At 35.9% G+C, this 14,115-nt stretch overlaps 1 protein-coding gene across 1 annotated transcript in view; it reads left to right on the top strand.

The window, feature by feature from the left end:
• Positions 1 to 14,115, top strand: part of GIPC2 (GIPC PDZ domain containing family member 2) — a 183,791-nt gene that overhangs the window by 47,826 nt on the left and 121,850 nt on the right. The window contains exon 2 of the mRNA XM_053693327.1: positions 9,372 to 9,557. Coding sequence (XP_053549302.1) covers positions 9,372 to 9,557 — 186 coding nt within the window. The remainder of the gene's footprint in view (positions 1 to 9,371; positions 9,558 to 14,115) is intronic.

Here is a 14,115-nt window from a genome sequence, read left to right as displayed (position 1 = left end):
ACTCCTCGTTCTATTCTGGTTAGAACCAGGTTACTGATGAGTTTCAGAAGAAAGTTCTTGGTTTCTGGCCATCTTGAGCCTGTAATCAAACTCACAATTGCTGATGCTCCAGATACTCAACTATTCTAATGAAAGCTAGTTTTATTGCTTCTTTAATCGGAACAACAATTTTCAGCTGTGCTAACATAATTGCAAAAGGGTTTTCTAATGATCATTTAGCCTTTTTAAATTATATACTTGGATAAGCCAAGTGTGCTATTGGAACACAGAATAAATGCTTGCTTATAATGGGCCTCTGTACGCCTATGTAGGTATTCCATAAAAAAATAGCTAAAATTGTCATTTACAACATTAACAATATCTACACTGTGTTTCTGATCTTATGTTATTGTAATGGACAAAACAATTTGCTTTACTTTCAAAAACAAGGAAATGTCTAAGTGACCCCAAACCTTTGAACACTAGTGTAGGTTTGTAAGGGTATTGTATAATTGCATACACTAGTTGCATCATGTAAGAAAGATTTTGGCTTTCATGTCCCTTTAAGTCAATGCACCAGAATATGCATTTGTGTTTATTGCATTATTTTCCTTTTTAGATAGACAGTGGTAAATTAACTAAGATGTCTCTATAGCATCTGCAGCTTCACTAGTTTCCCGTATTCTACGTGGCAAATTAATTAAAGAGACACTATACCCAAATTGTTTCTTTAATGATTCAGATAGTGCCTGCAATTTTAGGCAACATTCTAATTTACTCCTATTATCAATTTTTCCTTGTTCTCTTGCTATCTTTATTTAAAAAGCAGGAATATTAAGCTTAAAGGGATACTGAATCCAAATGGTTTATTTCATGATTCAGATAGAGCACGCAATTTGAAGCAACTTTCTAATTTACTTCTATTACCAATTTTTCATCGTTCTCTTGCTATCTTTATTTGAAAAAGAAGGCATCCAAGCTAAGTAGCCAGACAATTTTTGGTTCAGTACTCTGGACAGCACTTGTTTATTGGTGGGTGAATTTCTTCACCAATCAGAAAGAACAACCCAGGTTGTTCACCAAAAATGGGCCAGCTTCTAAACTTACATTCTTGCTTTTCAAATAAAGATACCAAGAGAATGCAGAAAATTTGATAATAGGAGTAAATTAGAAAGTTACTTAAAATTGCATGCTCTATCTGAATCACGAAAGAAAAAAAAAATGGGGTTCAGTGTCCTTTTAAGAGCCAGCCTATTTTGGTTCAGAACCTGGGTTATGCTTTCTTATTGGTTTGCTAAATGTAGCCACCAATAAGCAAGCACTATCCAGGGTGCTGAACCTAAAATGGGCCGTCTCCTAAGCTTGAAATTCCTGCTTTTAAATAAAGATAGGAAGAGAACGAAGAAAAATTTATAGTAGGAGTAAATTTGAAAGTTGCTTAAAAGTGCATGCTCTATCTGAATTGTGAAAGAAAAAAAAATGGGTTTAGTGTCCCTTTAAAATATGGACAGATAAGTGAAATATAATATCATAGGAGCTAATGAAACTGAAGAGGCTGGTGAAACCAGCAGAACTATATATTGCCTAGAGCAGTGATTTTTAACCTTTTTTTTGCCGTGGCACACTTTTTTACATTAAAAAATCCTATGGCAACCCCCATCCCAAAATTTTAAAAAAATCACACATTGTAGCCTAATACAGCATATATATATACACATACACACAAACACACACATACTGTATGTATTGTGCTGTTATGCCATGCCTCCTACAAACTACCCCTGCACTGGGTAAAAAACAAGCAAAGTTTAAAAAATATGTCACACTGTTGTCAGTCTGCCGTGGCACACCTAAGGATCTCTCACGGCACACTAGTGTGCCACGGCACACTGGTTGAAAAACACTGGCCTAGAGAGCGTTCTTAGTGATTTTCTTTCAGTGTTTGCCTTTGCATGTGCAAACATATACCAACCTCCCGGCTGCATCAATCAAACAAGCAAAAAAACTATATTCCTATTAGCAGTTATAGGAACACCCTAATGTCTTGCCTGGAGTAAGATTGTTTGTGGAGATAACTTAGCTGTATATTTTTACAAACCTGGTGCATACAGTATTATGCGCATGAGACTGTCAAGATTAGATGTGGTTTATCTATTGTTATCATAAATATAAACAGCTCATTGGTTGAACTTGGACTTAAAGTATTACTTGCGTAAATATTTTCTTTTGGTTTCAGTGTGGCTTTATTAGTATTTTACTGTATAACTCCTGATATAATGCATTATCCATCTATTCTCACACTGACTCTGTCCTAAAGGGATAGTAAAGTCCAAATTAAACTTTCATGATTCAGATAGGGCATGTAACTTTAAACAACTTTCTAATTTACTTTTATCATCAAATTTGCATTGTTCTCTTGGTATTCTTAGTTGAAAGCTATATGCTAATTTCTAAGTCCTTGAAGGCTGCCTCTTATCTAAATGCATTTGTCAGTATTTCACAGCTAAAGGGCATTAGTTCATTTGTTTCATATAAATAACATTGTGCTCATGCACGTGGAGTTATTTAAGAGTCAGCACTAATTGCCTGAAATCTGTCCGAGCCTTAAATACAAGGTAATTACAGAGGTATAAAGTATATTTCTATAACTGTGTTGGTTATGCAAAACTGGGGAATGGTAAATAAAGGGATTATCTATCTTTTTAAACAATACAATTTTTGGTGTTTACTATCCCTTTAATTAAAGGGACATTACAGCACAAAAATGACATGCTCTAATTCTTTAGGGTATGCCATTTTTACACTGTTCCCCCCACAAAGCAGTAAAGCACATAGATAGTCCCGTTTGGGTGTTACAGAGAACCGCTGGTCTTGAGCAGGAAAAAGCTGTTGAGACAAACAGCAGTGGCAGTCACACAACTTCACCAATCACTGGCTGTGTTCAGTCACGTATACTGAAATTTCATTATTGTAGTATTTGCTATAGAAAAACTATGTAAACTAGAGGCAACAAAATAAATAAACTCCACAGTGGGGATGAGAGAGAGAGAGACCCCACTAATTTGAAATGGTGATCCTGCAGCAGCTTTGAATACAATGAACTCAATCACCTGCATGCCTGAGTACATTGTCCCTTTAAGGGCTGACTGCTCACTGACTTATAAGCTGAACTCCTACTGCTTTATTAATGTGCAGTGACATGCCTCACAGGTGTAAGGACAGAAATGTGTTTCTTTCATAGCACAGGAACATCCATTTACAAAAATATGTAATACGTTTTAAAATGTGAGAAAGAAAAAAAACATTATTTCAATGTTCCTTTTCATGGAAGTAGTGATAACACTGTATATATTTCCCTCTGCATCTTATCACAATGGTATTCCTGCTGTACATTATCCATGAAAGCTGCACTTCACATTTCCCTTTAGCCAGTCATTAACTTGATTTAGTGCATTCTCTTTGACAAATGCCAAGCTGTTGTGGTTTTACCTCTGGGTGATACATTTGTTAATATCTCTTGTTACTGTTAGTGGTTAGTTGCTATGTATCTTTATAAATAACATACCAGTCCTACAAGTTATTACATTAGAGTTTTCACTGTCAGCCAGTAAGCATTAATGCAACAGTGCTGTAAACATACATTTCATGCAAGTTTAAAGGGACAGTCTAGTCAACATTAAACTTTCATGACCCAGATAGGGCATACAATTTTAAACAACTTTTCAATTTACCTTTATCATCACATTTGCTTGTACTCTTGGTATTCTTTGTTGAAAGCTAAACCTAGGTAGGCTCATAAGCCCTTGAAGACAGTTTTTCACAGCTAGACAGCACTAGTTCAAGTGTGCAATATAGATAACATTGTGCTTACTCCCGTGGAGTTACCTAGAACTCAGCACTGATTGGCTAAAATGCGAGTCTGTCAAAAGAACTGAGATAAGGGGGCAACTTGCAGAGGCTTAGATACAAGGTAATCACAGGGGTAAAAAGTATATTAATATAACAGTGTTGATTATACAAAGCTGGGGAATTGGGTAATAAAGGGTTTACCTATCTTTTTAAACTATACAAATTCTGAAGTAGACTGTCCCTTTAAATTTTGTAAACAACACAAATGTTTGTAAATATATTGTTGTATGTAATATTTAGTGCTGACCCATCTATATGAATAGTTGTAGTTATGTTCTTATGTTAATATCAATACATATAAAAGTATTTTCAAGCACATATCTGCAAAATTGCAACTAGACCTATGACTAATGCAGCACTAAATATAACATATATCAATACATTCTATAATATAATTAACTGAAAAATAATTAGCTTAAATTAAAAAACAAAAAAAAACAAATTCAGTATATCTTTGTTTTGTGACCTACGTAATAAAAATAGCCACCAATCAGCAAGTGCTGAACCAAAAATGGGCGGCTTAGCTTACATTCCTGCTATTCAAATAAAGATACCAAGAGAACCAAGAACAATTGATAATAGGAGTAAATTAGAAAGTTGCTTAAAATTGCATGCTCTACCTTAATCAGGAAAGAAAAAAAATTAGGTTTAGTGTCCCTTTAACTTTTAATATATGAAATATATGTTTTCAAATTTCATATGTATATCTTTGAATGCACTTAAGCTTTATGAATGTTAAGACTGCGAAAGCTGCATAGATAGATGCCGCACTTTAGCACTTAAATGCAATTATGATATCAATAACTTATTTTAAAAGGAAATAAAACCCAAATATTTCTATATTTAAAGGGACAGTCAAGTCCAAAAAAACCTTTCATGTTTCAAATAGGGCATGTAATTTTAAACAACTTTCCAATTTACTTTTATTACCAATTTTGAACCTCCTAAACCTAGGAGGTTCATATGCTAATTTCTGAGACCTTGAAGGCCGCCTCTAATCTAAATGCATTTTGCTAGTTTTTCATCACTAGAGGGCATTAGTACACGTGTTTCATATAGATAACATTGAGCTCATGCACGTGAATTTACCATAAAGACAGCTCTGATTGGCTAAAATGCAAGTCTGTCAAAAGAACTGAAATAAGGGGGCAGTCTGCTGAGGCTTAGATACAAGGTAATTACAGAGGTAAAACGTGTATAATTATAACTGTATTGGTTATGCAAAACTGGGGAATTGGTAATTAAGGGATTATCTATCTTTTAAAACAACAAAAATTCTGGTGTTGACTGTCCCTTTAAGAATCACATGCTGCATAAATTTGTATTACATACAATAAACTGGGATTACACATTGCAACAGCATTGTTATGATTTAAAATTCATAAGACAATAAGGCAAGCAAACAAATATATATTCATAATGATTACTTACTATTATTATTATAATTATTACATAATTACCATTATTCATATATGTAATTTTCAATGTGACAAGTTAAAAGTATTATGTGTCATGGGAATAATATTTTCAATACATATATTTAACATTAATATTATGTTTGCTCAAGCATAGTATACATTTGCAATATTTGGTCTAATCGAAAATTTTAATGAGACAAATATTAAATAATAACTTCACAACTTTTGAAGTCAGATATTTAACATGGAGTTAGTTAAATTTTATGCAAAAATATTGTTCATTGGTCCCAGGGAGAGCCTGTGTCTGCTCATATTATGTCAATTAAAATGTATTTATCACCTCTACATCAAGGCATTCACAATCTAAGCACTGCATACATCAGTGCTTATATATAATAGAGATGCACTTTAATAAACGTGCATTAGTCATGCTAGATATACTTAATGGTGACTAAAACAGGTCTATAATCATGAATGTAAGGTATTTGGCCATACCGACAGTAATGCGGACTCTTTCATGATCCAGGTAGAGAATACAATTTTAAACAACATTCCAATTTACTTCTATTATCCAATTTGCTTCATTCTTTAGATATCCTTTGTTGAAGAAATAACAATGCACATAGGTGAGCCAATCATACAAGGCATCTATCTATGTGCAGCCACCAATCATCAGTTACTGAGCCCATCTATGCTTTTCAGCAAATGATATCTAGAGAATGAATCAAATTAGATAATAGATGTAAATTGAAAAGTTGTTTAAAATTTCACAATCTTCCTAAATCATGAAAAAAAAAATTGGGTTTCATGTCCCTTTAATTTCAGTTATTCTACAACTGGATAACTCTTATTAGCTTGCTCTAAATGAGCAACCAATGTGTTTCAAGATCATTAGTCATAACTTAATTTGCACATGTAAGTTGACTAAATGTCAATTATTTAATACTGTATGAATATCTCAAACGTATCCTCAAGTATTCTTATATGGTATAATATTTTTATATAAGGACACAAACATGTTTAACAAAGGTACACATGCATATTGACATCATGTGAATAAAAATATATTAGGTAGTTATTGTAAAGCAAATAAACAGTTTTAGGAAAGATCTTAAAAACTGAATTTATTTTGAGGTTTAATTAGCAAAAAAATAGAGAATATAAATTTGGCATGGGTGTGAGATGAAAGTCACACTTAAAATGTGCTTTGGAATAAAGTAAAAAAATAAATTAAAATAGAAATGGAAAAAATAAATAAATAATGCCTGCGGCGGAGCTTTGTCTTAGGAGAAGAGGTACTTGGGGGGGGGGGAAGGGGGGGGGGGGGAGTGTGGCATCTTGTGCGACGCGCAACAGATTGTTGGTTGGGCACCACCCTTGACACCAATAATTGAGGAGCGAGTTTGAGGCCTGTGTCCACATGGCTCTTAACAGCCTCTGTAAGGCAGACAGCATTCAGGAAATCTAGTTTGTTTTATTGTCTCCTAAATGCCTGCTGCTATTTAAATCTTGTAAGCCCTATGGATGAGATGGAGCAGTCTCTCCTGATGTGAATGCACATTCCCGGGTGCCATTGGAATTTGCTGCTGTGTGAGAGTTTCTGGCACATAATTTTTGGGTGGAGAAGCTGACTCTCTCTCTATTTGTAATTGGGATGGTATCCCTGGTGTCATAGTGGTGGGTGGTGGTGACTGATGCAGTGCCATAGGAGGGTGCTGTGGAGGTGGTACTGGGGTCTCCTGCTGCCATTTAAGGTGGCTGCTGATGCTGTTGTGATGGCATATAGTATAAATGCTACAGTGGTTGTGGCATATGTTGTTGCTGCTGTGGAGGCAGTTGCATCTGCAGCTGTTGTTGCTTTTGTTGATGTGGCTTCATCTGTTGTTGAGGCTGGGCAGGCGGCTGCATCTGCAGCTGTTGTTGCTTTTGTTGATGTGGCTGTATCTGTTGTTGAGGCTGGGCAGGCGGCTGCATCTGCAGCTGTTGTTGCTTTTATTGATGTGGCTGCATCTGTTGTTGAGGCTGGGCAGGCGGGTGCATCTGCAGCTGTTGCTTTTGTTGAGGTGGCTGCATCTGCAGCTGTTGTTGAGGCTGGGCAGGTGGCTGCATTTTCAGCTGTTATTCCTGCTGTGGAGGTGGCTGCTGATGCTGTTGTGAGGGCATATAGTATAAATCCTACAGTGGTTGAGGCATATGTTGTTGCTGCTGTGGTTGTAGCTGCATCTGCAGCTGTTGTTGAGGCTGTGCAAGTGGCTGCATCTGCAGCTGTTTTTGAGGGTGTGGAGGCTGCTGCATTGGCAGCTCTTGTTGAGGCTGTGGAGGCGGTTGCATCTGCAGCTGTTTTTGAGGGTGTGGAGGCGGCTTCATCTGCAACTTTTGTTGAGGCTGTGGAGGCTGCTGCATTTGCAGCTGTTGTTCCTGCTGTGGAGGCGGCTGCATCTGCAGCTGTTGTTGCTGCTGTGGTGGGTGCATATGCGTCTGTTCTCCATAAAGATATGTTCCTTATGATGATTAGGCTGGAGAAGGGCCACTCTACTACCCCTATCCATCCATTTATCCTCCTTAACTCTAACCTAACTCTACAGTCCCTAGCTTCTCCAGCTAATAAACCTAACTAATCCTTAACTAACCTTGGTCCAAACTAACTAGACTAGCTAAAGACCCTAACCTTTATCCCTGATCAAAAAAAAACAAACAAAACAAAAACAAACAAAAAATCATAGAAGAATTAAAAGAAAGGGGAAAACGTTTAATGGAAAAAGTAGGATTGAATTAAAAAGGAATGGGAGAAATATAGAAAAAAAAGTAAAAAAATAAAGTATATGTTATAGGGAAGAGAAGGGTAGTTAAAGGTAAGATAGGTAAGTGATATGGGGTTAATTAAAAAAATAAATAAAATAAAGGCAGATGGGAAGGGGATATGAGGTTAATTAAATGGAAAAAAAAACATGAGTACGGGGTTAATGAAATTTGAAAAAATAGAAAAGAAATGTATAAATGCGATTTGTGGTGGTATAAAAAAGTGTATTTGTATATGTGTGAGGGTGTGTGTTTGTTTTATGGTTTGCTTTTCGACAAACCCGAAGCCGGTTGGCATAGTTAACAAAACATTAACTTACGTTGACTCGAAAAGAACGACTGCACGCATTGTGCAGTCTTTTTCAATAGAAACCTGGTACTAATATGGAGCCATAAGCTACTTTTAGCTGTTAGTCGCTTCGGTAGCTTACGGCTCCATTTTTAATGGCTCAGTGGAAACAAGCCCATAGTTGGTTGACTCCTGCCTGGGTCAATGTTCTCACCAGCTCACTACTAGTTGCACTGTAACCTGTTTTACAAATGATGCAAGTATACAATATGCAATAAAGATAATGGCTATGTTAATAAGGGATATTACCAGCATTTTTTGTATAATAATCACAGTAGTATAATTAATTACTGTACTTGTTTTTTTCTGTGAGACTAAAGATTCAATTAAGTGGTATAAATGGAAATGTAAATAAATTTATTTATTTTTGTAGGTAAATACAATTTTGCTCACTTTCATTCTTCAACATTTATATATACCACATATATACCTATGTAGTTTTCTGTGCAAGGAGAAAAAAATGGTCTAATGTCCCTTTAAAGGCCTTTTATAAGCTTTTTATCTTTAATAGCTTCATTGGTGGATGCTTATGGTGTGAAACTGGTTTAATCGACTATGTGACTCCTTTCTTTCTTTCTTTCTTTCTTTCTTTCTTTCTTTCACAATTTTTTTATGCTTGTTCGGTGTATCACTGTTTGTCAATAAAGCAGTTATCAGCCAATGAGCAGTCAGTCCTCAAGGGCCTATAGCACTTCCTGTTAGTGTTAAAATTAACATCTAAATAGTGTACATATGTGTCAGACATTTTTTAAGTTTTCTATCCATTAAAGAAATGCTGACTTGTGTCCATTTGTGACATAATATCAATAAACTGATGTAAATGGCACTCAAAATTAGAACACAGCTTTTTGTGGTTTTATTCCATTAATTCATCATAGTTATTGATTATACTTTGTTTTTTTTTTTGCTTTATTCAGATCTTATTTTGCACTTTGAACACACACAAAATCGATATGGATAAACTGCTTGGCGGACAGATTGGTCTTGAAGATTTTATCTTTGCTCACATTAAAGGAACCAAAAAAGAAGTAGACGTTTTGAAATCTGAAGATGCTTTAGGACTTACCATTACTGACAATGGTGCCGGAATCGCTTTTATAAAGGTATTGCTATAATGTATGGTGAGCTTGGAAGATTAAGGAATTTGTTAACATTAAAGGGATACTGAACCCAAATTTTCTCCTTCATGATTCAGATAGAGCATGCAATGTTAAGCAACTTTATAATTTACTCCTATTATAATTTTTTCTTCGTTCTCTTGGTATCATTATTTTAAAAAGCAGGAATGTAAGCATTTTTTGGTCTAGCATCTTGGATAGTGCTTGCTGATTGGTGGCTAAATTTAGCCACCATTCAGCAAGTGCTCTTCAGGTGCTGAATGAAAGATGGGCCGGCTCGAAAGCTTACATTCCTGGTTTTTAAAATAAAGATACCAAGAGAACGAAGACAAACTGATAATAGGAGTAAATTAGAAAGTTTCTTAAAATAGCATTCTTCATCTGAATCACGAAAGACAAAATTTGGGTTCAGTATCCCTTTAAAAAAGTGCTTCATATACATTTTTGTTACTTTCTATTGATTGCTACTGAAGATTTGCCTACAGTAGGGCTTAATATGACCAGCATCTAAAAACTCCAAAACAGCTTAGTCGGGGGGACATTAAGGAGTTAAAGGGACATGCTAATGCAGAAATACAATGCTATAATGTTGTTAATCTAAAGTTTATTGATAACTATTTTTAACCCCTGAAAATGGATTATATACATAGTTAAAAGGACATGAAACACAAGTCTTTTCTTTGATGCTTCAGATAGTATGTACAATTAAAAAATAAATAAATGTTCTACTTGACTTCTTTTATCAAATGTATCTTGTCATAATTTGCTCAGGTTTGTGCATGTGTCTGGAACACTATAAGGATGCAGGTCTGCATCAGTACTTTTAACAATGTTATACATTGTGCAAACATTGCTGTCATCTGTTGTTAAAAGCATTGATGCAAAACTGCTTCCATAAATGCATTAATCAGATCTGAGTTCTGATGTGGGCATGTAACTATTATAAAGGGTGTGCTGGGGGCTGGCAGCTAACATAAAATTTTGCATTAGACATGCATTTGGTTTGAGGTCTAATGTTGACATGCACTTAGCACAGGGCTTGACAAGCCAGGGAGCCAATGGCTCCTAGAATGTTACCCCTGGCTCCTAACTTTATGGGTTATTCTCCATATATTTATATACAAACACCACTGTCTGGCTCCTAAAATGATGACCGACTTCTAAATATTCTTATTGGCTCCTAAATTTTAAACAGCTGACTTAGCATAAAATCATTGCTAAAGGCATGTAATTTAGTTTAAGCGTCATGTAGGCATGTAGCTAGCATTTGCCCATTTGCGGGTGTACAATAATTAATCAGCCATTACTAGTGGCTGGTTATTGCTACCGCAAGCTTAGCACTTATAAAATTAACCAGAGATCGGATCTCTGGTTAATTTTATGAATGTGCCACAAATGCCCCCAAAATACTGTGTAGTGTATTTTATTAAAAAATAAAGATAGCAGCATCTTTATTTTTTTAATAAAATAACTGCACGAGGCAGTATTTTTGGGGTAAAGTTGGCGGGAGTGGGGTGTTAGAAGAAAACGGCACTGAAAAGTGCCTTTATATTGCGGTCTATGGGAACTGTGTGTACCCTGTAAATATATATGTATATGCTTATACACTTAAATATATATGTATATAATCATATACATATATATTTATATTTGCTGCCATCGCCGGGCTACTTACCTCCTTTGCTGCACTTAGAGTCTGACACAGTGTTAATTTTGGCAGCAAATTTTGATTTAGTTTTAGTCGTAGTCTTTTGACTAAAATGCCATTTTAGTTTTAGTCGTATTTTAGTCATCTGAATTGTTTTAGTTTTAGTCAAATTTTAGTCGACTAAGATCGTACTGGCGATTTTAGTCGACTAAAATTTGACTAAAACTAAAATTGAATGGGTTAAATCGTGCATTATTTAAGCATTTATCTAGAATTTCCAATCCAAACTCATTTTATATATATATACTGTATATATACGTATACTCCTGGATTAAAAATCTAATAACATTTTTATTTATGTTATTGGTATTAAGGTTTGAACATGCAAAGAATACACAGACACAGATTTAGCCGTTGTGGTAACGTCTTTATAAATAAAAGTTAGTTTCATAAACAAACAAGAATATTGCTTTTTGAAGTTTGACAAACAGAAGTGCAACTGTACTGTAATGCCATTGCACATATTACCTGACTATAAAAACTTAACAGTTCAAGTAACTTGAACACAGTACACAACAAAACAATTCTGCAGCCAGCTAGTGCTACAAGGCAGCAGCAAAGGCACATATAGCAAAATAAAAGCGTTTCATAAACAAACAACAAGAATATTGCTTTTTGAATTTTGACAAACAGAAGTGCAACTGTACTGTAATGCCATTGCACATATTACCTGAATATAAAACCTTAACAATTCAAGTAACTTGAACACAGTACACAACAAAACAATTCTGCAGCCAGCTAGTGCTACAAGGCAGCAGCAGGCATCCCTTAGCCCCCACTCTGCTCCTATTTCATTTTCAGGCTCATCAGATCAGTGCCCCTTCCTTATAAAGTCACCTGCGCCACCACCCACCAGTGAGCTGAGCCTGTCATGCCAGATTCTATCCTAAATAAAGACATGCACTTACTAGTGACTACTGAGATACACAGTACGCACACACACGGACAGGAAGCCTAACCCTGCAGGGGAAATTAATGCAGCTTCATTAATTTAGAGCTAACTCAGTCATTAGTGACAAACAGGAGGCTGACACCACCTAGGAGTAGGGTAGGACGCATTTGCAGTGCACTAGTGCATGGCGGCATAACCACGTGGCAACGTGAACCAAGATCTTAATACTTTTCTTTTGCAACTAAAAATTCAGTAGTCAATATTATTAGTCAAACAACAAATTCTAGTTGTGGATGCTGCTAGTGCTTAGTCGCCAAAGAAATCAGTGCTAATTGCTAAACAGTACTTCTGCTAGTACCTGGGACTCGGAGAGAAAAAACACCAGTCACTCCAAAATTCCACTCTCCAGACATGGAGGAGGAGTTCCAATTCCAACTTCCTCTTCTGTGGTTTGCACTGCAGGGCGTGTTCCAGAAATCCCGACTCCCATGCAGACAGTAGACAGAGGGATCCTGCGGCTGCGTCTTTCACTCTCTCTCCCATGCGTGCGTCTCACTCTAACAGACAGGCGGAGCTCAGAGGAAACTAGAAACTAAGCGGAAGTTCAGGTGACGTCCCTCCCTTAGACCCTCACTTTTTCATTTCGGTTTCGTTCCATGACGAAAATTGGAATTGATTTTCGTCATATTTTTCGTCAATTGACTTAATGATAACTTCATTTTCGTTACCTTTTCGTCACTAAAAACATGCCGCTGACGAAAACTTTGATGAAAATATTTTCGTCAACGAAATTAACACTGGTCTGACGGCATCAGAACGAGGCTCCTATTGGAGCCTATGGAAGCACGCTCTTGTGAGCTCAATGCTTCCCAGCAATGCGAACACGAGCTTGCTTTCGCATTGCAGACAACTTGTAAAACCAGCGCACATTAGCACCAGGAGTCTTTAGGAGTTAATAATACATGTAATACAATTGTATTTATTTAATAAAGTGCTTCAAATGCAAAGAAATACTATTAATTACTAGTGGAGCGTTAAATTATCACGCTCCCGCAGACGGGCAAATTTACCCGTTTGCGGGAGCACAATAATTAACCAGCCATTACAAGTGGCTGGTTATTGCTACTGCGAATCTGTGGTAGCAATTAGCTCCCCGAAAATTAACCAGAGATCCAAACTGGTTAATTTTCTAAAAGTGCCCCAAATGACCTCAAAATAGAGGGCATTATAGTTTTTTATTAAAAAAAATCTAGCTTTTGTTTAATAAAAAAACTGCACTAGGCAGTTTTGGAGCATTAAAGTTGGTGGGAGTGGGGTGTTAAAAAAAAACGGCACTGAAAGTGTCTTTACATTGCGGTATATGGGAACTGTGTGTTCGCATAGACCGCAATGTAAATATATATATATACACATATTAACACATAAATATATATGTATATATTCAAATACAGAAATAAAATATATTCAAATACATATATATTAAAAAATGCTGCCCATCACTGCGCTACTTACCTCCTTCGCTGCGCGAGGTTCTGATGCCGTCTGTGGTTCATGAGCACAATGCTTCCTAGCAATGAGAACGCTAGCTCACGTTCACATTGCGATTAACTTTTAATACCAGCGCACATTATTGATATTTAGCGCTCCACTTGTAATCTGGCCCTAAATGTTGGATGAGCTTGCAAACATTTTTGGTTTGGGTTTAAGATTCTAATCAAATTAATGAACCTCTGGCAAAAACTAATATATGTCCTAGATTTAGGGCAATAATAATGAGGTGTTAGTTTGTAGCCAAATCCAGATGTAATGTTTGTCTGAGGACTGGGGTAACCCCGAAACATCACTAAAATAAAACAGATAAGTTGATTAAGACCCAGTGAGTGCCTTCCTTGTTGAATGAATATATATATATATATATATATATATATATATATGAGAAAAAG

The sequence above is a fragment of the Bombina bombina genome, chromosome 10 (genome assembly GCF_027579735.1).
Source record: "Bombina bombina isolate aBomBom1 chromosome 10, aBomBom1.pri, whole genome shotgun sequence".
Lineage (NCBI taxonomy): Eukaryota > Metazoa > Chordata > Amphibia > Anura > Bombinatoridae > Bombina > Bombina bombina.
Note: the sequence above shows the minus strand (reverse complement) of the source record. Positions and strands in the feature narration are given on the sequence as shown.